General features: G+C 43.4%; 2 protein-coding genes across 6 annotated transcripts in view; both read right to left on the reverse strand.

Moving 5' to 3' along the window:
* Window positions 1-25,791, reverse strand: part of CEMIP (cell migration inducing hyaluronidase 1) — a 167,372-nt gene that overhangs the window by 73,904 nt on the left and 67,677 nt on the right. Inside the window, exons 1-2 of one of the 4 annotated variants that reach the window (XM_081171031.1) lie at window positions 11,724-12,271; window positions 1,641-1,747 (exon numbers count right to left, since the gene is read on the reverse strand). In XM_081171031.1, coding sequence (XP_081027157.1) covers window positions 1,641-1,698 — 58 coding nt within the window. In that variant the 5' untranslated portion in view covers window positions 1,699-1,747; window positions 11,724-12,271. Of the gene's footprint in view, window positions 1-1,640; window positions 1,748-9,312; window positions 9,929-11,723; window positions 12,272-25,791 lie in introns of those variants that run through there. The other 3 variants (XM_081171029.1, XM_081171032.1, XM_081171030.1) reach the window with 3 other exon arrangements.
* Window positions 15,060-25,791, reverse strand: part of LOC308573758 (cell surface hyaluronidase CEMIP2-like) — a 100,213-nt gene continuing 89,481 nt past the window's right edge. For both annotated transcript variants that reach the window (XM_081171014.1, XM_081171015.1), the window contains 2 exons: window positions 22,798-22,907; window positions 15,060-15,400 (listed from right to left, as the gene is read on the reverse strand). In XM_081171014.1, the coding sequence (XP_081027140.1) occupies window positions 15,186-15,400; window positions 22,798-22,907 (325 nt within the window). In that variant the 3' untranslated portion in view covers window positions 15,060-15,185. The remainder of the gene's footprint in view (window positions 15,401-22,797; window positions 22,908-25,791) is intronic.

Here is a 25,791-nt window from a genome sequence, read left to right on the forward strand (position 1 = left end):
GTAGAAACCAGGGAAGACAAAAGAAAAATATGTTCAATAATATGCAGCTTCTGGGGGTTTGAGGGAGTGATGAGTTGTGGGGGGGGTACTTTAAAATCCTAAGCCACCCACTTTGAACCTGTGGGATAAGCAGCATTTTCATTGAAACAAACTCTAGCACTCCATATTTAATGGCTTGAGCACCCATACCATCCGTGTAAATTTAGAAAAACAGGAACTGAGAGGAACTTTAAAGCTGTTTTGGCCCTGAGATGAGTTTTAAAGCTGCCCAGTGACTGAGAAACTACAGAGACCCATACAAATACCTTTAAGCTTTTTGAATTATCTGCTTGGCAGCAAAACAGGTGACTCTCAATTCCCAGAATAAAACTATATTAATATTTATGTGCCAATTTAAAAAAAGATTTGTGTGTGTGTGTGTGTCATTGTAGTTGTCATCTTTTGAAACAAGCAAATAAATAAAAAGGAGGGCGTTCCTAGCACTTTGGGGTTATGCAGTGGCGTAGCGTGGGGGGTGCCAGGGGTGCCGGCTGCACCGGGCGCAACATCTGGGGGAGCGCGAGTCCAGAGGGAAGGGACAAGTTCCTTCCTCCGCTGGGCTCCCCGCCGCCACCAACAGCCTTGCGCCCTAGCGCGCGCCCCCCGCCACCGCTGCGGCTGCGCTCCACTCACTGCTCGCAGGAGGAGCAGCCGCTGCAGCAGCGCCGATGCCACCACCGACGCCTGGCCGGGCACAGGCAGCCTCCGCACCCCGCCGCCGCCATCCCCTCGGTCCAGCCACAGGCGGCGGCTGCTTCTGCCGACTGGGAGGGAGGAGAGCTCCGAGGGGCCTCGCCGCGCCCTGCGCTCCCCAAAACCCTCTGAGAGGAAGCCAGCGGGCGGGCGAGGGTCTCCCGACAGAAGGGGGCACCGCTGGCTCCGGCTCTCAGCCGCGGGGGGGGGGGCGAGGACGGAGCACGGCTGGAAGCCCCCGGGCCCGGCTGGGAGGAGGAGAGGCGCTCGCCAAGCCCGGATCTGGAGCTCCACCTACAGCCCAAGGAGAGGAGGGGGCGGGGAGGCGCCCGAGGGGAGGGGGCTTCGGCTGCCTCGGCCCGCGGGGGCTCCGCAAATAATAAATTTAATAAATTCCTGCTGAGCCTTTGGGGGGGTCCTTGGCTCCTTCGCTCGCCCCCAGCCCCAGTGGCGCAGCGTGGGGGGTGCAGGGGGGCCAGGCGCAACATCTGGGGGGGCGCTCGCACTGGAGTGCTAAAATCCACGGGTTAGGGGGCGCAAATTACTTGCCTTGCCCCGGGTGCTGACAACCCACGCTACGCCACTGGGGTTATGTGCAATTTATGAATCCCATCATATTTCACTTATTAAATTAAATGGGAAGTTTTTAATGTTATAATGTTTTATTATGTTTCTGTATGTGCTGGAAGCTGCCCAGAGTGGCTGGGAAAACCCAGTCAGATGGGCGGGCTGCAAATAATAAAATTATTAATTATTATTATTATATATGCAAACTTTTTTTAAAAAAAATTATTTGCAGCCTGACTTAAGAACCCCTCACGATATTAAAAAACAAACAAAAACAGAACACAAAATGTGGAAAATAAAACAAATATTGTGGCCATTCAATTAAATCCATCTAGACTTACCCATTTGTACAGCAGGGAGCATAAATACCAAGGCCACTAAGCAGCTGGTCAGGAACATGTTTGGGTGTGGAAATGCACTGTGAAGATATCCCTTGTCTTCTGAAGACCTGTAAAAAGGAGCAGGGGTGAGGAAGAAAAGCAGTTTGAGAACGCTTTGTTTTATTGCACAGGTATGGATATTTAGTTATTTATTTTCAATAAAATAAAATAAAATGAGGTAAGGTTAGGGCTTGATTGTATGACTAAGCCTATATTAGTTTATCCCTTTTCTTGACTCAGTAGAGCTAAGACAACAAGTGTGCTTTCCATACCACACCTCACTCTTAACTTTTAGGCAGGCTTACGATAGCATGAGCCGCCATTTAGGATTTTATATATATACGAAGTATTTACAGGGTGGGGCAGAAGAAGAAAGAATGCCCCATGTTGCAGGATAATCCAGAGGAATGCGGCATGGAGAACACAAATCATACAGCTCAGCATGTAAAGAAAGGAAGGAAGAAAAACTCAGTAAAAATTATGCCAAGGTTCAAATTTGACAAACTAGTGTCAGCTTGAAGATGTGCATACACACCACAACACAACAAGCAACAGCAGCCAGACTTCACAACCACACAAGCAAGCATTCGGGAGAATCCAATTAACTGGTTACCACAATGCAAATGAAATCACAACACTGTGTTTGTGTGTGTAGGGTTTTTTTTGTTTTGTTTTTTAAAAAGCATTTATTGGTAGGAGTCGTATTCATTTATATACCGCTTCATTGCCAAAGTGGTTTCTAAGCAACTTACAAAGTGTAAAACCAATTACAAAAAATAAAATAAAATACAAACAGACATTCGTTAAAATGCGCAATGAAACAATTCCATCAAAACATTCGACGAAATCTCCACAATTAAAATGTGAAATAAAACAATCCCATTAAAACAGCACAAGAATTAAAGCAATTAATGCCAGGTGGTTCAAGACAGGTTTATTCCTGGGCAGATGACAATACCTCATAAAACATGTCAAAGTAATCATGAGGAGAACCGCTACTAACAACGCTATAAATCACAGCAGATTTTTTTAACAAAGAAAATGCATCAAAGGTTAAAAGCTCAGGGAAATCAAAATTATTATTTTATTATTCATTGAATTTATATCTCACCTTTCTTCCCAAAGAAACCCAGGGCAACAAACACATCCATAATACCCTGTCCCTCACCTGCACAGTATTCTAAAACAGCAAAAATGCTTTAAATACAGTTAAGAGTGGAAAAGATCACCTAATGCCTGAAAGACTTTAGTGTAAGGACGCTCTGAAATGTCCCTATTTTCTTGTAGGATTCAATTACATACCAGCAAATGGAAGTTGTTTTGGGCTCCAGCTTAACACAACATTGTATAACCACCCCACCAACAAATCAGAATGAAAGCTCAAGAAATAACTGGCATAGTCTAACCTCCTTGTAGACCAATCAGGACAAAACGCTCAACAAACAGGTTGTCTGGAAGCAACCTAGGAGGCATGTGAGCTTCCCTGGGTCCCACAAACGAGTCTCACAAATGGGGAAACATGATAAAGAAGACATTCCCCTAACCCAACACTCTGTCAAAATGGTAGGTGCACCCATACAATTGTTTTTTTTGGGAGGGCGGCGGCTCTTAAGTAGTTGTGGAAAGTATGATGGGGAGGAAGCCATCCCCTCAAGTATAAAATGAATAAAGTCGGATGCAAACCAGAATGTGCTACACAGTGGTACCCCGGGTTACATATGCTTCAGTTTACAGACGCTTCAGGTTACAGACTCCGCTAACCCAGAAATAGTACCTCGGGTTAAGAACTTTGCTTCAGGATGAGAACAGAAATTGTGCTCCGGCGGCAGCGGGAGGCCCAATTAGCTAAAGTGGTACTTCAGGTTAAGAACAGTTTCAGGTTAAGAACAGACCTCTGGAACGAATTAAGTACTTAACCCAAGGTACCACTGTATAGAGATAAGATTGGGATTCCTCTTCCCTCATTCACAACTTTCAAAATGCTCCCGCCACCCCTCCCGGGCCACCACCAGTGTACACTTTTAAAATAAATAAAGCCCTTTTGTGCTTTTCGCGATTGTAACATCACAAGAGGTTAAACTTCCAAGTGGCCTCAGCGCTGCTGCTCCTTGACAGGTGCTGCAGTTTTTAGACTAGCAGAGATGCGGCAATTAAATAAAAGGATGCCAGAAAGCTAGTTAGGGAGGAGGCTGAGCAGGAGGGGTAGTCAGTGCAAGCACACACAAAACGGGTAGAAAGATACTGTGCCCAGTTTTACACTTTAAAGGAATCAAAATGATGAAAAAAATTAATAGGATTCTGCAGAAACCAAGTGCACGGCCAACGTTTTAACAGTGTTGACATTCAGTAAGCCAAGGATGTTATAACAAGACTTTGCTGTAATTACCCTAAAGCACATCAGCCACCGTTAACACTGGCCAATTTTTTTTTCTTTTTAAAATATTACTTCAGTTTGAAATACTGCATATAGGCAAAACGTTATGATTCATTCTGATACACACTACCACACCACTTTGAATGTAGATCGGTTGCGGGCACTTTACTCTTGGCAAATGTGCTGTGCAAGTGTGAGCAGAAGTTTGGATAGTGCCCTCTTAGCATACAAAATAGTACACTTGGAGGCCTTCACACCTTGTCCCAGGGCAGGGTGGTGCGTTATGGCAAATGGGGTACTGCCCCATCAATCTCAGTATGCCCTTAACAACCACTTCCTGGGGTCGAACCAGGCTGTCAGCTCCCTTCCTCCTCACGTGTTGGCTTTGGGGGAGAAAATAAGCAGGTAGGAAGATACGATACTATAATCTTTATTGTCATTGTCCCATACAGAACCATGAAATTGGAAGAAAAAAATCTGTATCAGACATTCAAAAACCAACAAGCCTGCTATCCCAACTATCCCAGCCTTGTTAGCCCCTAAAAAGTCTGATATCCCATAACTGAATACATTATACTCACATAGAGACAACCTTACACTGCGTTTAAAACCAAAATCACATTTGGATAGAAACTGTTTCTCAGGCGGCTAGTCCTAGTCTTCATAACTCTCTACCTTCTTCCAGAAGGCAGAAGCTGAAAGAGATCTTTTCTGGGGTGCACACTATCCTGCACTATCTCTGCAGCTTTCTTATGGCACCTGGAAGCATACATTTGATCCAAGATGGGAAGAGTGCACCCAGTTATTCTCTCCGCAGTCTTTACAACCCTGGACAGCATTGGTTTTTCCCCTGACTGTGCAGCTCTCAAACCACACACAGAGACCATAAGTTAATACACTCTCAACAGTACAATGGTAAAATGCCATCAGCAGGTCCTTTGAAAGATTATTTTTCCGGAGGATTCTCAGAAAATATAGAGGATGGGAGATAGAAAGAATGAATGGTCTCTGCCTATCAATGGCTTCAGCTCCACCTACTTGTGGGGCTCTCTGCCTTCTGCCCTCCCAGTCCTCACGGTCACCAACCCTTGTGTTGATAAGGAAAAATGCAGAGCCAGAGAGAGGAACTCAGATCCAGCTCCAAAATTTCTTGTAGATCCTGTTTTACAACAGTTCTGACACAGGTCTACATGGATTGGCAAGTGGCTCTCCAGGGTATTAATTAGGAACATTTCGTAGTCCAATCTGGAGATGCCAGATGGGATCTGGGTCCTTTTTGCATGTGCTCTACCACTGATTTTAGATCATTCGGGGAGAATATGTTGGACCCTGGAAATAGCAAAACTGAGTCTATTCTTCCGGCAAACCGATTTGGTTCTGAAAAAGAAGTGAATTCTCTGTCCAGTGGGTGTTTAAATCTCCGTATGTCAATGAGATTAAAGTTTTCCACCAATTTGAAAAGGGTTACGGGTAGTCTCCCTTCCTTAGTTTCCTTATTGTTCAGTCCATTTCTAGGGAGACAACCCTATCCTAATGGAGATTTGAGCTCAACAGGGAATTGAAGTGGCTAGGTTAGGGCTGCCATATCCAGGAATCTGCTCAGCCATAGTTCATAGCGTCTCTGAGTTATTCAAGCTGGAGGAGACTCTTGAGAGTCCCATGGACTGCAAGAAGATCAAACCTATCCATTCTTAAGGAAATCAGCCCTGAGTGCTCACTGGAAGGACAGATTGTGAAGCTGAGGCTCCAATACTTTGGCCACCTCATGAGAAGAGAAGACTCCCTGGAAAAGACCCTGATGTTGGGAAAGATGGAGGGCACAAGGAGAAGGGGACGACAGAGGACGAGATGGTTGGACAGTGTTCTCAAAGCTACCAGCATGAGTTTGCCCAAACTGCGGGAGGCAGTGGAAGACAGGCGTGCCTGGCGTGCTCTGGTCCATGGGGTCACGAAGAGTCGGACACGACTCAACGACTAAACAACAGCAACAACATCCAGGAACCGGGCTCTGAAAATGGCATCCAGGCGGATTTTTGCCAAATCGGCAAAATGGCCAGAAAATCCCAGACGCATGGCAAGCAGGGTGATTTTTATTTATTTATTTTTAAAAATGCTTTTGAAATCCTTTTTTAAAAGCCTAAACACACACACACACTCCCTTTCTCTGATGTTCCCCCCAAAAGCTCAGCAACCTAGGCTAGGTCACTACAGTACATTGTCCCTCTTTGGGTGTTTATGTCCACTATTCATCTTGCTTTCATTATCAGTCGAGAGGCAAACCCTCCCATCATCCTATGGTGGGCTGGTGGGAGCTCTAGTTCAAAACATCTGGATAGCACCAAGTTAATAAAGGCTGTTCTAGCCATTAAAGAGATGGTAACCCTACACATTAGGAGTTTGTTGGGTTTTGCATTAGACTAGCCACTATGTTGAAGGGGCCGTGACATTATTCTTTGGCAAACAAGACACACATTTCAGGCAAAAGACTGACAGTACTAGTTTAGAGTCATGCATAAGTATTTGATTTGGGGTGGGGAGGGGGGAGTGTAGTTGCATTCTTTCAAATTGGAAAAAAACAAAACCCTAACTCTTCTATTTATCAGCACCTAAAGCCAAGAAGAATTTCAGAATATTGCCAGCTGGCCGTTTTCTTAAGCCTTACGACTCCAGAGTCGTGTGGAAATAAAGCAACTGCATTTTATCTTAACTTGAACTGCTGCCCTGCTATTAAGATCTACAGTGAAGTAATCATTTCTGTCATCAGCTGGCCATATATTTTAAAAATATTATATAGAAGGGCCAAAACTGAACAAGCACCCTAACTTGCCCTCTTGCCGCAGTGAGCACATTGCTATATAAAAATATTTATATACCACTATGCAGTGCTTTTTTTCTGGGGGGACGCAGCGGGACGCATACCCCTAAACATTTTGAACTTTTAATCAAAGAGGTTTACAACAATTAGATTTGTGCAATATAAACTACATGAAAAGGCACCCTTTGAATCTCTATTTTGCATGATGGTTCCTGAAATGGAAGAAGCGGGTTTTCATCTGTTTGGATACCACTGGGTGCCATTTTATATTAAGATGGTGGACTGAAATGCACTGATTTTAACCACTAATTACAAAGCTGCACAGATATTTTGTTGTTGTTGTTTCTTACAACTCCCATGTAATGCCAGGTACAAGGCTACTGACTGACCTATAAAGCCCTAAGTCAGGCATAGGCAAACTTGGCCCTCCAGATGTTTTGGGACTACAACTCCCATGATCCCTAGCTAACAGGACCAGTGGCCAGGGATGATGGGAATTGTAGTCCCAAAACTATCTATGCCTGCTTTAAGTAGTTGTTTCCTGTCAGGGAGCATGGAGCTTGATTCTGTGTCCATGGGAGCCCTCTGCCACCTCCTGTTACCCTAGCTTTTCTCCAAGTCAAGTTTCCCCTCCCAAATGGTTGCTTTGGGATGGAGGAAAATGAGAACTTAAAGTGCGAATCCTTTTTAAAAAGTCCAATTCATTTTCAGGACAATCAGCCTGATGCTTGCACATCCCTAATTAAAATAATGAAACAGGACCTCGATTATTCTCATTTGTCCATTGTTTAGCCACTCACAGACAACTTTCTTGTTTTCAAGCGTTCAGCACGACTTCAGATGGCAGAAACATGTGATGAACAACAGACGCCAAGTCCTGCAGACCTTACATAACTGCTGGGTTTCAACCTTTGCCGGGACACTTGCTACATGTCCTGCTGCTGGCTTGCTTTTAAAAATGGAGTTTGCATTGACTGGCAAGAAAAAAATATATCGAACAGCAGAATATAGAAAACGATTCCTGAGTAATCAAATTTGGCCATGATCAATGGTAGACATACATTTTAAAAATCATCTTGATATTGTGTGTTTATACTGTAAGCAGTGATAGGGAAAGCAGCATCAGCTTAATTTCTGCCTCCAAGGCAGCACTTTAAAAGTTTTTTTTAAAAAGAAAAAAGTGGCAGGCTTATCATGCAGCCAGCACAGTGAAAATCTTGAAGGCCTCTCCAGTTCCAGCTGCAAATTCTCCACTCGGCAGAAAGAAAGCAAAACTTAGCCATTAAAAAGCTGTTTGGCAACAGCGAGAGTGGGATTTACATCTCTTATTCTGGCTAGAGGCTCGCTTTGAAAAGATTCCCAGCTGTTGGGATCTGTCCAAAGAGCAAATATTAGCAGACAATGCTAAAAGTAGGTACAGGAAGCAGTTAGTCAGGGACCTTCAACAGCTGTTTACTGCAGGTGTCAATCTCCTGATATAAAACGACTGCAGCGTGAGATCTCAACCCTGTCCCAATCACGAAGGACAAATTAGCAGGATTAATTGTATAAATTAAAAACCCATAGCACCCACATGTGATGGTTCCTGTCCTCCTTCCTCTACATCTGCCGGATTTGAGCTATTCGGGGAAAGTGGGTGCTCACTAGGTTTGCTCTGAATTCTTCAATATCAAACAGAAAACGCATTGTCAATAAGCTTTGATTTTAAAATTAAACCAAATAACCTGAGTTCACTTGCTCAAATTACTTTAGCCATCCAGTACTGGGGGAGATGCAGCTGTTCAAACAGAAGCAGAAGATGTTCTGCCCTGGATGTGTCTTGCATCAGACCATTGATATTATCTAGGCCCGTACATGCTAGGCTGCAAAAGACAATTTTGGCACTTGGGGTGGAAGGATCTGTCCATTTTGGTTCACGCAGTTTCTCATTTAACCCACGTTAAATTCAGGTCTGTACATTTCTGCAGTAATTCACATTTTGTTTTTTACAAAAACCACGAGCGTTCACCAACATTTTTTCCTAATGCGTGAATTCTCCTAATAAGTACATTCCTGTATGCAGTTTTGACTAAGGTACACATCCCCCCCCCTAAGCAATTAATCCTAATATAATACATTTTTGTATGTTATTTTCCAGAGCATATTTTTTTATGCACAGTTCCCCTCACTACATGCATTTGGTTGGAGAACGGCATTGCAAAATTCAGAGAAGTGCAAATTCTGCAAGGTGGCGTATTGTTCCAGAAACTGCAAATCTGATCAATTTGGCTTTAAATGAAAGTTGATCAACTTTATCCCTGACCCTACCTAACTTTGGCACCAATGGATTCCCATCCGTGGCTAGGATAAAAACAAAAACTTCTGAAGATCAGAAGCCTGACAGTCCTAATTTATTCAGAAAATCAAATTCATTGCAGACAGACAGGTAACAGCTTGAAGAGTACCTGTGATCTTCCTGACAGCTCAGCTGCATTTTGGCTTCCTCCATCGATTCTTTGTGGATCAAGAGATTATTTTTTCCTACTCGGCCCAACAATTGCCTTTCCAGTGGCCCAGCAGGCTAGCAGCTGAACCCATCTGCCATTCCCTGCTCCTGCAACTGCTTGCTTTTATGAAGGAGGGTGGGGCCCTGGTTGTTTTCCTTTGTGCCTCGGTGGCACCAGCCTTGTTTACGTGTGGCTCACCTCACCTGGCCTCCCCCCTCTTTTCGGGAGGATTTAGTCCATATGTAATTTTCCAGAAGGTCAAGCTTATTGTTCCTTCTGCTTCTGCGCTGCCAGGTCTTCTGCCTTCGCCTTGGAAGGAAAGTTTAGGGCATTATCATACTGGTGAGTGGGGGGCAGGCTTCTCAGACACAGCAAAAAAAGGGGGGGTGTTATCACAAAATATGCTTTAGAACAGTTTTGTCTCAGTTTAAACCCAGGAGTGCTTTGTTTAAGTATGATTTCTCTCCTCCCCACCGCTTCCACCTTCAACACAAAAAATCAATTTCTGTGTCAGGGTTAGGATAAAATTATAATGTTTCCTGACATGATGGTAGCAGCAAAAAATGTCTTCTTGGAAACAAAAATCTGTAGGCAAAAATTTTTGTAGGCAAAAATCTGGAGCTGCTCATATTGGTTGCCATGTGACAAGGAAATAAGTAATTGGCAGGTTTGTGGCTTTTCTACAGTTGCACGAAACTGGTTATTAGATGCAAAATATAGCATTCTAAGCACCTCTAGGTTTTGTTTCCTTTTAAAAAACAACACTTCTGGTCCTCAAGGCTATGGACGTAGGCTTGAAAGCATGTGGGCAATGTCTGAAGGAACCTCAGAACTCAGGAGAGACTGAGCACATTTTAGCCCTATGCCCAGTGATAGAGCTCCTACAGCCTACAGAGTTTTCTGCATCCTACCATGATAGAGATGGGGGAAGAAATTCAATTCAGTGCTACTTAAAGGCAAATTTACCTAATTTGAGCTTTCTGAAACAATACGCAGAATGGAACACAGCTGTTCTTCAAAATTCACACCTCTGAATGTTGCAATGTGCTTCTTCAGTCAAGTAATGTGCACAAAAGGCACATTTTTTAAAAATGGCAAAGTATACATAAATGAAAATAAGTTTCGAAAATGCATTATATTAGGAATATATAAATATCAAGGGGGAAATGCTTTGCAAAAATGTGCATATTGGGCAAAATTGCTTACAAAAATATATACAAAAATATAGAGCCAGTGTGGTGTAGTGGTTAAGAGCGGTAGTCACGTAATCTGGGGAACAGGGGTTCGCGTCTCCGCTCCTCCACATGCAGCTGCTGGGTGACCTTGGGCCAGTCACACTTCTCTGAAGTCTCTCAGCCTCACTCACCTCACAGAGTGTTTGTTGTGGGGGAGGAAGGGAAAGGAGAATGTGAGCCGCTTTGAGACTCCTGAAAGGGAGTGAAAGGCGGGATATCAAATCCAAACTCTTCTTCTACTTTAGGAGAAACTTACACAAAAATGCTGATGAATTTTCATGAGGAATTAGAAAAGTAAATAAATCACAAAGTGATCTGGAAATGTGGAGACCTGGATTTCATATCAACGGGGGGGGGGGGAATGAAAAACTGAAAAGAACCAAAATCAACAGATTTGCTCAGCTCTCCCCATGACAAAGACAAGCAGAATTCTACAGGATGTTATGAAACTCATCTGAATCATCTGAACACAAGAGATCACAGAATCCAGCATTTCTTGGTGTAGAATTTCAAATTCCTTTTAGTGTACAGTGCAGCCATGTTGCCTCACTTACCTGGCTTGGGAGCTAGGTACCCAGTTCATTGAAGAAAGCTTGCTTGCATTTGACCCTTTATTATAAGAGGTTTTCTCTGCAGAAACCCGCAGCTGAAGCTTTTCAGGACACAGGGTTTAAACACAATCAACGACAGCTGCTAATTGCTGCAAATCAAGTAGCACCCTTCCCAAATAAGAAAAGCAAGGATTTTCTTTGGCCCAAGGCGCGAAAAGTCAAAACAGGTATAAAACTGGTATATATTCGTAGTGAGCATGGAAGTATTTGAAGAATGCATATTCTGTGCACCACATCGTTTGGTTTCCACCACCTCTAAATACTCCCGAGATACGGTACATTTAGGAATTCACATTTCTGTCAGCAGTGACACATTTATTGTGATGGATATGCAATTACTGCTGGGCTATCGTAGCACACAGTGTACAAAATAGGAAGCTGATATAACAGCAGTATTAAGCCTGGAGTGCAAATATGCAAAATGTCTTGGGTTATCATATATCCAAGGTCTCCTCTGATAGCTCTCTCCAGAACTAAAAATATTTTAAAGGGGAGAAAAGAAGAAGAAAAACAGCTCCCTTACCTGCTGTTCAGCAAATCCCTCTTGGGTTCTCCTTCCCTTCCTCAATCATTTTCCTTTCTGGCAGTTCTCAGGTGTCCTTCAGCCACACAGCACTCAGGGGGGAAAAGGAACCCTGTTTTATTTGACACACTTTTGAGTCGCGTTAGCAATTGGTGTGCCGTGGTTTGGAAGCAAGTCAGTGGAATGATGTCAGGCGGGCAGGCAAGACGGCCAGCTCAAGAGGGGAACTTACTCACCACCAGGGAGCCAAACTTTGGCCAACAACAGTTCAGCTTAAAATGAACAGGATATTTCTCTGTCTTTTAAAGGCAGGGGTCAGGAAACCTTTGTCCCAGGGCTCAAATGTGCCCCCCTAGGTCTGTCAAGTCCTTGGGACACCCAGGCCATACCTCTTGTGTGCTCCTTGGGTGCTTTGGCCTGGATGGAGGAGGGGTGGATGTGTGTGTAAATCTCTGATTTGCGTGTGGAAGGCAGCTTGCTGTACAAAAACAAATATGGCATCCATGGCTCCGCCCACTACAAGCATGGGACCTGTTCAAGAAACCCTACTCTGTGGAAGAAATTTAAAGACTATTTAGCTAAATGTCAAAATAATTTAATTAGAAAAGCTTGCAAATATTAGATAGGCTTATGATTTAAGCATGTAAGGATAGAATTTAAGATGTTTAAAGACAAATTTGAAAGAATGAAAGATGTTAAGTGACTAAGTTAATTTTTTGAGAAAATTGAGTTTGGAAAACTGTTAAAATGATATATAATGAAATTCAACCTAGGGGATTTGAGGAAGTCACTAAATAATGTTACCAGGATTTAAATAGAATGTATGTTTGTTTGTGTGTTTGTGTGTGTGTTTGTGTTTTAAATTTTTTGGAAAATTTGAAAAAAAAATGAAAAAGAAAAGAGAGAAACCCTACTCTGGTTACCTCAGCAAAAGCAACCACAACTCAGCAAGTTATGTGCTGCACCAGCCTCACCAAGAGTTACCATTTCACTTTGTTCTTCACAATCCCACTATATAATTATACGGGAAGAAAATATTTACCCCCTCAGGAAGGGGGAACATAGGAGGTGCAGTTTTGTTCAAAACAAGCCTCAGAAACCAACACAGATCTTTCTATCAAGGTCATTTTCTATATGCAGATCAACGTACAGGGTTCCACAACATCTGGGTCAAGAGACCATAAGCTTACCAGAAAGAAAACAGTGGTTTTCAAAACCGTTTCCTCCCCCCCTTCAGATAATTCTGTCAACACCAATTTTCCACTAAAACGTGCAATGAAATCCCTGAACATTGCAGATGATTCTGGATCTTGTTAGGAACATAGGAATTGTACCATTGGTCCATTTAGTGCAGAATTATCACTGACTAGCTGTGAGCCACCACAGTTTTAGACCAGTGTGTTTCTCCGCAAGACTTGGGAGATGTCAGGGAATGGTAGTTTGTTAAAGTAGCTGAGGGTTATTAGGAGGCCTCTATTCTCTCCACAGAGCTACAATTCCCAGAGTTCCCTGGGAAGAAGGATTAACGGTTAAGCTACTCTGGAAAACTGTAGCTCTGTGAGTGGAATAGAAGGTCTCCTAACATCTCTCAGCATCCTTAACAAAGTCCCAGTCCCACGATTCTTCTAGGGGAAGTCCTGGCTGTTTAAATTGGTATGATACGGCTTTAAAGGGCAGAGTGCAGATGGGGCCTGGGTGACCTTGAAGAAGCCACCCTTCTCTCTCTGCCTAAACTACCTCACAGGGTTGTTCTGAAGTCAAAATGGGGAGGGAAAGAATCGTGTTCCTATATAAATAGGATGGCACGGTAAAGAACCAGGAGCCTGAGCCCAGCGAAGGGCAATTTATTCCAGACTGAAATGCTTACAAATCCAGCGCAGAATCCACAAAGCAGATGGATAAAATTATATAATCGTTCACTGCACGACACACGCCAAGATAAATGGAAAAAGGAAACTTTTACTCTGAGATTAGACAAGTAAGTAAGTGGGTTTGTCGCCTTCCATTTCGCTTTACAAGTAGAACTCCACACCCAACGGAGGTTTCTTGAGACCAACAATTATTTATTATCACATTTATATCCCTCCAAGAAGTTGAACGTGAAGCACACATAGTTCTCCCCCTCCTCATTTTATCCTCACAACAGCCCCGTGAAGTAGGTTAGTGACTGGCCCAAGGTCACCAAGGGAGTTCCATAATTTGAACCCTGATCTCCTATGTCCTAGAGCACCACCCTAACCACTACACCACACAGCCCAATAGCACAATGAATGTAATTATCACAGTGACATTCCCCATATACTGTATGTTCTTAAGCTTTAGATCCATTCACTGATGAACTGTTTTGTGCCTGGATCCCAGAAGCAGTAATTTTGTTTTGTAGGAAATCCTATAGGGTCAGTTCCTAAGGGAACTGCTGCAAGCAATTCCATCTAGGCATGTCTTAATTGGAACTTAGTCTTAGGCCCAGGATATGTAAACTGTCTGGATTATGGATGCAAGGAGGAAGCAATTTCTGTGCTATCCTGTGTTTATCTCAACCAGCGCTGTTTCTGTTCCACTACAGTTCAGCCTCTGCTGAAACCCACATTATATGTCTCGCTATCTGCTCTGGCTGAAGGTGACATAATTTTCAACACATTTCCATGGAAGGGAAATGCCAAGGCAATACAAAAACTAACAAGTGGTATTCAATTAAGTTTTATTCTGAGTAGACCCACTGACATGAACGAGCATAATAGGGCTACTGTAAGTAAAATGTAGTTGAATACCACCAAACACAGTTACTTACCTAAATTCATGGATTAAAGAACAATAGTGAATTCCGCTCATATCTGCTTGCATAATTTCCATTCCTGACCTTGGGTGAACATGCAAATTGTGGCAATGTCTGTTCCCATTTCAGTCTTTGACAGAATTATCTGACATCCCTAGTCTGGATTTCCACTAAAGCAATTGAAAGAGCAGATACAAGATGGGCTGCCATTTTCCTGATTTTGCCGTTTAGAAAACACACATCAAAAGGGAGAGGTGCTACATTAAAAAAATATATGTTGGGCTAGCATTACCCATCCCCATAATGAGATTGCCAATGCCAGCATTCAATCCTGGAATACACTGACAACAAAGAGTGCCTCTGTGCAAATGCAGAATGCATTTTTGTTTTGCACCGATTAATTGCACCTCACCTCCACATTTCTAGGATTAAAGAACAGAGCTTCCAGGATAGAGGTCTGGCTTCCAGCCAGACTTAAACCACAGCACTATTCTGGATAGAAACGAAAAGAGTACAGGCTCTGAAAAACAAACAAACACAAACTACACTTCCCCTCCCACTTTGTCATATCAGAATATATTTATTAGCTGCAAAATAAAGTTGTTGTTTTTTTACAATCTTGTAAAAACAAGAAGACTAAGAGTTATGCCCCCTCCTTACAGGCAAGCCAATGAACACAGCATGGTTCAGTTGTGTTTGTTTTCTAGCCTTTGTGGAGTTTTGCCCTCCTCGGTTTTCACAAAGTCTTGAAGTTTTGTTGCATCAACTGAGCATCTGTACTCTCTCAACATCAGGGGCACGTAATATTGGAGAGAAGCGGATTTCTGATCAGCAGCGTGGTTGTGGATTTTAATCCAGTAGGGTGTGGGGTTGCCTTTATATCCAAGCATCGCAAAACTACCTATAGGGATGGAGAGAGTGAGAGAGACAGTGAGAAAGAGGGAGGGAGGGAGGGAGGGAGGGAGGGAGGGAGGGAGGGAAAGAGAAAAGGAGTTGGGGAGAATGGATGCGATTACTATCAGACCGTTAAGCAAATAACCTACTATAATCCTTACAATTTTTGCAATCTTAGATTTTCCAAATTCCTGTGGAGTCTTGATAACATTCCTTGAAAAAAAACTATCAATAACTGATTTGTTCTCCACATAACCAACTTTTTTCTTTCTTCAAACCTTGTGTTTTAGTTCATAATAAATACAATGGTTTGTACTTATGGAAGGAGAAAATATCAAAACAACAATGCATACAATAGATCCATAAAAAGTCCATACCCATAAATAAAACAATAAAGAATACATAGACATAAAGATGGATATAAAACCATTACATGATACTTTCATATTATCACTAAGAAAGATGTATTCCGCTAACTTATATACCAAAAAAATTGAATGCACTCAGTTTTTCAAATAAATAAATAAAGAGGTTGCATACTTTCCCCTAACTCTTGTATGAATCAGCTATCAAACCCTTAAATCCAATCCTTTAGCAATGGCATTTATATTCCCCCCACCCCACCCAAAATTGTGGCATATTATTATGCTAGCAACTGTTAAGAGATGTATTATCATTTCTGTATCCTCTAACTCTTTTATATTGCCAAATAATAAAATGAGTTGATCATAACCTAAAGGGGTACTAATTTTATTTATTACAGCAAAGCAGAAAATCCTTATTTTACAGCAGGACCAAAATATGAAGACAACCGACTTCTATTTACCTTTTTGAACACATGCATGCATCTGAGAGGAGCTATGAACAAAAGAAGACAGAGGTTCTGTATCACATACTCATGCAGACACTGTAAACATCCCTTATGTTGGACATTGCTCAGCATAATTGCAGCCCAAGCTTCTTAAAGCCAGTTAACTTGCAGATCTGATATCTGAGCGCCCCTGAACAGAATCTGAAGAATGGAATCATACAGACAGAATAAAAGGACCTGGTGCTAGTGAATCAGTTCTTAAGAGTTTGCATACCAATTCCTGTACCAGTCCATTGCCCACACTGGCTTTCATCCCAGTATTAGTGGAAATTTCTTAACATCTGAGTGGCACTCTTTATTTACCTACTCATTTATTTACTAATTAAATATCCACTTGTGGATGCTGGCCATCTGGGGTGTGTGCATTAGGACCCACAAGACTCTAGGGGGCCCACCAGCCCCAGAAACCATCTCAAACTGTCACATATGATAATCTGATTATATATGCAGCAGTTATCCAACATTTCTAGTTTGTTTTTAATTTTCCTCTGACAGAAGCATGCCAAATCTGAAGCTTGCCTGCCACTACCAATCAGAGAGGCCTGCAGTGGGAATTTCCCAGAGGCTAAGACATGCACTAATGTAGTGACATCATGGCACATGTCTTAATGCCATCCAGCTTTCTACTACTTTTTTGGAGAGCTTCTTGCCACGGGCTTTCCTACGATGGAGGCTACTTGTTTGGTCTGCCTCCGTTTCTGACTGCTATAGTTGCTTACGTTTAAACGCAGAGCGGCAATGTGAAGAAACTCCTGTTCCTGGTGTGGAGCTTTGTTTAGTTTCTGTTTTAAAGTGTTCACCTAACTACTCCAAAGTGGAACCTGCTTTCCTATCCAACTCACACCCCCTGAATCTGTTCTGTAGAGGGTAGAGGGGACCCCTGACCATTAGGTCCAGTCGTGACCAACTGTGGGGTTGTGGCGCTCATCTCGCTTTATTGGCCAAGGGAGCTTCCGGGTCATGTGGCCAGCATGACTAAGCCACTTTTGGCGAACCAGAGCAGTGCACGGAAAGGCCGTTTACCTTCCCACCGGAGCGGTACCTATTTATCTACTTGCACTTTGACGTGCATTCGAACTGCTAGGTTGGCAGGAGCAGGGACCGAGCAATGGGTTGGGGTGTGAGCAGGGAGGAGAAAGTGGGGAACAGAGGCGGCACCTTGTGCACACACAATGTTGTTTTGTCAGGAGGAGACCAAGATTGGAGCCCAGCATGGTAAGGTTTCAATGGCTGGCAGCTCCTCCTCTCTCACACTCAGGAGGAGTTTGTGCCATGCTTGGCTCCACGCTTGGCCTCCTCCAGCCCCCCCCCCCCAACATTGAGGAGGTCGAAGACACCTCAGCCTTATAGAGTTGGCGCAACCGGTGGGGAAGAATCCCATTGTGCTAGCACAAGAATTGAGTTGAATGCAGCCCTGGTTTACTGTATATAAATGCAGCTGTTAGCAGACTGAGTTGCTAGATGCTGAGTTGCTAAGATGCTCTCCCATTCCCAAATGAAATTGGGAAGAGGGACTAAAACGTCTTTCACACAATGTCCTACAACACAAGTATGGCTATCACCGATGCTTTGCCTAATGTAGGGCTGGGGAACCAGCGGCCTTCTAAATGGTGTTGGATTCCCATCTCCCATCATCCATGGTCCATGCTAGCTGGGAGCTGAAGTCCACAAACACCTGGAGGAGCACAGGTTCTCCACACTCAGTAGCCTAATGTACTTACAAGGACTCTTCTCTAGAAGAGTGCCCCACAATTGCAACATGATATCATGAACTTCTCGTATATCACATGGGTATCTTGAGAGGTAGGAAATCGCCCCAGAGACCTCCAGAGGAGAAAGTATACCTAGATGTCTTTGACTGCTAATGCTAAGAACTTCACACACTACTGAAATCGGGATACTTATTGACAAAGAGGTTTTGAAAGACAGCTGTGTGTCAAAGCACAGAGGGAGATCAGGATTGCTTTGGTCAGCACTTCCCTGCCTCCCCTGTTGTTCCTGTATTAGGATTTCCAACTTGCAAATGATCCACCATACCCCAAATAGGCCAGAATTCATATGATTGGAACGTTGCAAAATCCCACGGTACAATGGGATCTGCGTATTTGGACCTCTGTTACGAGCTCCAGCGCGTGATGGCAGGGAGGGGGGCAGGATCCTAAGGGAAGGGCAGGTTGCCGCAACTGCGCTGCAAATATTGTTTGGATGCCAACCTAAGCCTAACAAATCCACTGATGGCGAAAACCTCGTTTTGTAATTATACGGAAAGTATTCCTCCTCCCATTATCACTCAAATGTGGAATGTGACAGCCCTTTTCAAAAGTGTAGGACAATGTAATTAACAAGCATGAGGGCAAATACCACCACACACCTTCAAACTGGCAGGGGATGGGTTTTTAATCAGCCTGACTGTGATGATCCAGACAGGAATTTGTCTAGGATGGAATGTGGACTATGGGGAAAGTTTAAACACCCCTTCTCTGTGGTCCCTCCTCCAAGCGCCCTCGGAGTCGTGAGCGACATTGCCCCACTAACACCGTGTTGTGGAATTTATGCACTGCTGAGGAAAGCATCGCCTATCACAAGTCCAGTGCCTTTTGCTTACAAAGGCATTTTTTGTGAATGTGTTTTCTAATCGCCACCCCACCAGGAACTAAACTCTGTATTCTCACTACAAAAGGAAAATACTGTATTGCCAAATACTGTAGGAATGCACAACTCGCACACAAGTGCAAAAGCAGGACAATCAGTTGCTTGGCGATCAATAAGAGCCAGGAGCAAAATTAGCTCATCTGTGCCTAAACTACTCAGCAATATGACAGAGGCAATTCAGCACGACTACTTTTTAAGTTAGGCATAGGGGAGAAATTTGTATCAGTTCGCATTTTAAGGTGAACCTATCTAATGCACACTTCCCAAAGTTATGCAGACTGAAACATATTTGTCCTTCGGAATTAGCTCATCTCTGAATTTTGCAATGCTGTTCTTGCGCTGCAAAGAGAAAGAAAAGTGTATATACTAGGGCAAAGCATGAATACATTTGTGCAGTGCTTTTTTCGCTTAAAAATGTTTAGGGGTACTCTCATTCCATCTGGGACTCAGGAAGCACCGTGATAGGAAATGAGGCCGCCATCGGGGGTAGCAATGGAATTGACAATTCACTGTGCTAGAGAAGAAACTAAAAAAATTAAAAAATTTAGTTTCTTCTCCCGTTAGATTCACAAAATGTTTAGGAGTATATGTACCCCTGTGTTCCTCCAGAAAAAAAGCACTGCATTTGTGAAAATAACACAAAAAATGCATTATATTAGGGGAAATGGCTTGCAAAAATGAATTTATTAGGGTCAAAAAGCTGATAAATTTTCCTGAGGGCTTTTAAAAAAATAAATAAATTTGCAAGCCAGTGTGGAAATGCATCAAACTGAACTTAAAACTGAAAAAATGAGAAACTGAGAAAAAACTAAACCAACAGATTCATCCGTCCTTATTATGACAGTAAACTTCAGGCCGAATTTCAGTCTGAAGTTCTTGTTCGATAGCATCAGCTTTCCAAGGGTGGTGCTAATGAAAACCACAGAACCAAAAAGCAAAACAACGCTACTAATCTCTGACTGGAAACAAAATCCAAGTCCACTGTTGACCTCTTAAGCAACTAAGCTGAACCACAGGCAGCTGGCTGACTGACAGCATTATCAATTAAAGAGTGTTACAATTTTTACAAGAAAAAGGAAAAAGAAGTGAAATTTGGCTATATCGCCTGCCTGCTTCTTCAATTGAATTGCTGTAGGAAAAAATCAAGGTACAATAAGGCATATATGCCAATTACCTTTGCACAAAATACCATTTAAAGCGCCATTTTTATGTCAGACTAGCTGAGACAGATTTTCTGACCTGTTGGGAGATCACTGGGATATTTTATAAAGATGCTTACAGAATGAACGGATTGGTCTTACTGAGTCTGTTACTATGAAAAGACAAGCAATTTCCAGCTGCACAACTGCAGCCTAGGAAGAGTCCTACAGACACACAGCCTGGCTTCTCGAAACAGATTCCAGCAAAACAGCTTTCAGGGTGTTCAAAGGCAAGCAAAGTAAAAGGAGCAGGCATTGCTTGCACACCAGGCCAGATTTATCACATCCCTTTCAAACTGAATGCCCAGTCCTATTTTGCAATCAAAACAAAACTCAGAAAATTAAACTAAACCCTGCACCCCCTTTCTCCAACTGCAATAGCGAGGGGCCTAACATGTCCTTGTCCTTACATGACCCCTGGGATGTACTCCACTTGTGCACTTGAACTTCAAAAGAAAAAGCGCTGCAGATTGGAATGCCAGAGAAGGATGCTTCAGAATATCTTTGCAGTTTGGCCTGAGGAACAAGCAGAGAGATGAAGACGCAGTTTTTGGTTCCTAAACGACACTGATACGTAAGGATTGCCCTAAACGGTTTTGTAGCTTTAGCGCAATGGTAGGGACCTTGTGGCTTTCCAGATGTTGTAGGACTACAGCTCCCATCCAGCAAGGTCAGTGGTCAGGAATTATGGGAGTTGTAGTCCAACAATGGGGGGGGGGACGGGACGAACGGGACACAGGTTAGTGATAAGGGACTTCAACTTCCTGACTTTTCAGGTGTCTAGACTGGAAAGTGAGTTGTTGACAAGAGAGTCCTCCTTATTATAAAAGCCCAGGTGCACTTACTTTCCTGAGTTACTCCTGTATTCAGTTCCACCTAGTAAGGTAATATGAGAATATGCCTAGCTTGCAGATCATGGCTTGTTTGAGTAAAATAATCCTGACTCCCCAAATTTGGGTGCAACAGTAAGTCAGGGGTAGTGACTTGTTTCTCATTAGCAGGCAAGGCTGACACGTTCACAGCAAGCCATTATCTAAGGTTTTCTGTGACATGATAATGTACTCAGTGTATTTCTGAACAGTGATGCAGCTGGGTCATTTTAGACTCTTATTAATGGTCTGAAGGGAGGTATCCCTCTTTAGGTATCGCTTTGAAATGTGCTGAAGTTCAGCCCTGATACAGTTGAGCCCCCGCCCCTGCCCCTTTTCATTCTGCAATGGGGCACTAGGTTTCTGCCATGCTGCCACCTCCATCACAGAGAACTAGAGGAGACTCTTAAGAGTCCCATGGATTGCAAGAAGATCAAACCTATCCATTCTGAAGGAAATCAGTCCTGAGTGCTCACTGGAAGGACAGATCCTGAAGCTGAGGCTCCAATACTGTGGCCACCTCATGAGAAGAGAAGACTCCCTGGAAAAGACCCTGATGTTGGGAAAGATGGAGGGCACAAGGAGAAGGGGATGACGGAGGACGAGATGGTTGGACAGTGTTCTTGAAGCTACCAGCATGAGTTTGACCAAACTGCGGGAGGCAGTGGAAGACAGGAGGGCCTGGCGTGCTCTGGTCCATGGGGTCACAAAGAGTCAGACACAACTAAACGACTAAACAACAACAAAATAGGGGAGACCCATTGCCTTCATGCTGTACTTAGGAACTTCAGTAGGCATCCGGTTGTCCATTAGATGGACTTTTTCTGAATCAGCAAATCAAGCCTTATCTTCTGGTTTACCTTTGGGGGGCCGAGTGCAACCAGTGTGGCACCAAACCTTGGCATAATCACTTCACTGAAGCCAGCAGTGACAGCCATCATCGTCAAGCACCCGGCAGTCAAGGCTAGCCAATTCCATCTGGAGTAATCTGAAACTTATCTGTTCCTTTTGGGTCTGAAAACGAGCCTCTACCAAAACAACTTCAAGGATACAGCTGAACAAGGACGTGTGTCTGATTTCCCGAAACGTCTGTTTCTAACCTTGAGCAGTGAAGAATAAAAGGTCACTTAAAAATGCTCTCCATGCGCTTTGGAAATGGTTTTCACTGAATAGGATCAATACCGAACCACAACCGCAAAAAGCCCATGTCACCTTTTCTTGCATACTTGCTTCTGAATACAGAATTTCCCATTATACTGAAATTATTGTTATTTTTTAAATGGAAGGTGACAAAGGCTACATCTGCACCATACATCTAACAGGAGAACACAAGAAAAACCTGTTCCATCAGGCCTGCAGCCCACCTAGTCCAGAATCATGTTCTCACAGTGACCAACCAGATGCCCAGGGAAAGCCTGCAAGCAGGACCTGACTTCAAGAGCGCTCTCCTCCTGTGGTTTCCAGCAACTGATATTCAGAAACACATTGTCGTTGACTCTGGAGGCCATCATGGCTAGCAGGCATTCATCCTCCATGAATTTGTATAATCCTCTTTTAAAGCATGAGATCATTTACAAACAAGTTAAAAAGCAATCCATGTTCTAGACACATTATACATTCCTCCATTGGGAGTATTGTCCATTTCTTCTTCCTCTCTGCTTCCAGAAGTCGTGGAATAGGAGACAAAGTACTTTTGTGGATCAAGAACTAGGTAAGTAGCAGGAAGCAGAGACCTCCAGAACGAATTAAATACTTAACCCGAGGTACCACTGTATTTCACCATATGTAAAGTCACAATAATTCATATAGTCACCTTTTTTGTGGAACGCAATTGGCTTTGCAGCACCTAACGTGGTGAACACAGGCATTAAAGAGGTTCCCACGACTTTGGCAGGGTCTCTAGTACACACAAGAACAATAGATCTGGAAGAGAAGAAGAGAACAGAACAGTAGCATGCATACCACAAGGGGAAGAATGGCCCCTTCTTTCTCTCCCCAGGAATCTTTAATAGTTCAAGGAAAGTCTTACACAAGATGACCCCCAGAATGAAGAGATAAGCATAAGCTCCACTTAGCCCACAGCAGCAATAAGACAGGGAGTGTGTCAAACTTCCGGTTGGTCGCCTGGTACGCAGACGGGAGCTCTTAAGATTGTGTGTCACAATCTTAACTTACCAAGAATGTCAGGTATATAAAGCAGGGATTTAGCCAGCCAGTTGTCACAAATCTCAGAGAGTCTCTCCCTTGCACTCACACTCTTTACTACTGCCCTAACTTCTGCTAAGTCCATCCTGCCCATCACCACTGGCATGCCGCCGGCTCTGTTTAGGGCAAGCATACCCCTGAACTTGACCTTCTGAGCCTGTTGTGTGAATTGTTATGCTTTTCAAGTGGCTTATTTCATTGGACATTTTAATGAAGGATGTTTTCTTGTGTATTTTAATCATGTCTGATTTTTAATTATTATTGTTGTAAACATCTTAGAAGCCATTTTGGCACGTATGCAATATATGAATTTAAATGATAAAGTGACTAAAAATAATAACGTTGGTGACAAGACAGCCCTCAGTGCTACAACCCCTTCTTCCTCAACCCCCAGGGAAAGGCAGTCTCTCCCCCAATCTTGAAGAGTTAGGCCTTCCTTAACCTTTTATATCCTTCTCCCCGAAGCTTTGTATAGCTGCCTAATGTGGTTTCTGAACCAGAATTGTGATATCTGGTTCCTCCCACAGGATCTTAACACCTTTTACATTCCGCCTCTGCCTTGCCCCAGCTCCCACTGAGTCACCAACAAGTTCTGGCTAAAAAGCAAGGAATGACAGGCCAACACTACAAGCCAGACCAACAAAAGAAACCTCTCGCATGACAAAAACTTTCCCTCCCATCCTGCCTCCACAACTGCAAGGATTATATAAAGGCTGGTGTTGGACATTCAGACAAAAGTTCCTGCTCATCCACAAACTCCAGTGGGTGTTTTAGGACAAGTCACTGAATCTCAGCCTAGTCAACCTCATACGGTTGTTAATGAGGACAAAATTGGCTAAGCCTATACTTGCTGCCTTGATCTTCTTAGAAGGAAGGCGGCATGTAAACAAGGCTGTACTTCTTATAATTAGTAAGGCAATTATTAAGGTAAAGTGACCCCTGACCATTAGGTCCAGTCGTGACCGACTCTGGGGTTGCGGCGCTCATCTTGCTTTATTGGCCGAGGGAGCCAGCGTACAGCTTCCGGGTCATGTGGCCAGCATGACTCAGCTGCTTCTGGCGAACCAGAGCAGCGCATGGAAACGCTGTTTACCTTTCCGCTGGAGCAGTACCTGTTTATCTACTTGCACTTTGACGTGCTTTCAAACTGCTAGGTTGGCAGGAGCAGGGACCGAGCAACGGGAGCTCACCCTGTCATGGGGATTCGAACCGCCGACCTTCTGATCAGCAAGTCCTAGGCTCTGTGGTTTAACCCACAGCACCACCCACGTCTTAGAATTAGTACAAAGCGTCTTAGAATTAGTACAAAGCAGCAAACACTGCATGGGCTTTAACCTGGGAAGTCACGAGTTCGAATCCCTCAGGTTACATAACATCATCTCAGGCACCTATTCATAAGATGTTAGTAGCCTTTATTAACAAATAGTGTTTGCAATGTGCAATAAATGTGAAAATTGACAACGGCAGCAACAACTATGATGCTGCTGCTGCAGTTTTAATTGCTTGCTGCTATGGGCTCCTTTGGGAGCAACGGCAGGATATAATAATAATAATAATAATAATAATAATAATAATAATAATAATAATAATAAATTAAATTTCTGTACTACCCTTCAGCTGAAGATCACAGGGTGGTTTACCACAACAATACATACCATAATAGCCAAGAAAAACAATAACCCCCTCCACATACGGTTTAAAAGGCCATAGATTGTTTAAGTAGCCAAAGGCCTGGAGAAGGGGAACGTTTTTGCCTGGCAGCTAAAGATATGGAACAAAGGCACCAGGCAAGCCTCCCTGGGGAGAGCATTCCACAAGAGGGGAGCCACCACAGAAACGGCCCCGTCTCATGTTGGCGCCCTCTGGGCCTCTTGTGGAGGAGACATATGAAGAAGGGTCTCAGGTGATGATTGCAGGGACTGGGTCAAGTCATATTGGGAAAAGGCAGCTTTTGAGATATTGTGGTACTGAGCTATTTAAGGCTTTATAGGTCAAATCCAGCACTTTGAATTGTGCCTGGAAACTAATTGGCAGCCATTGCATTTGAGCCAGGATGCTCAAGCTATCTTGCCCCAGTGAGCGATAATAAATCATCATAATAAATATCCAAAAGAACATTGCAGTGATGCACAAAACAGAAATAAATATAACACAATAGCAATAACCAGATGAAGTCCTATTAAAACAATATTATACAGTTCCAGAATAAATAGCAACCAGGCCAGGATTATCCTGCTAGAAAAGCCTAGCGGAATAAAAATGGGTTGTGTCCAACCTTATTCATGCTAAAGAGTAGATCCATTGAAATTAATGAGCATGACCAGATTCAATACTCTGAGTAGAACTTAGTTGGCGACAAACCTATGTCTTCAAAAGCAGTCAGAATCCCCAAAGCGCTGGCATCTGCCTTAAATTCATCAGTGGGGACTGCTTCTCGAAAACCCACAGGTTCTACTTATACAATGGAATTTCTCTTCCCTCGCCCTGACATCTGCTCTGGAAGTTCCCCAAACCCTCTGGAGCAAATTTGGGCCGGGGGGGGGGGGGTGATGTATGCCAAGGGTGCCCAAGAGGGGAAGCTCTGTTGTGGAACACAACCCTT

Source organism: Podarcis bocagei (assembly GCF_964188305.1).
Source record: "Podarcis bocagei genome assembly, chromosome: 14".
Classification (NCBI taxonomy): Eukaryota; Metazoa; Chordata; class Lepidosauria; order Squamata; family Lacertidae; genus Podarcis; species Podarcis bocagei.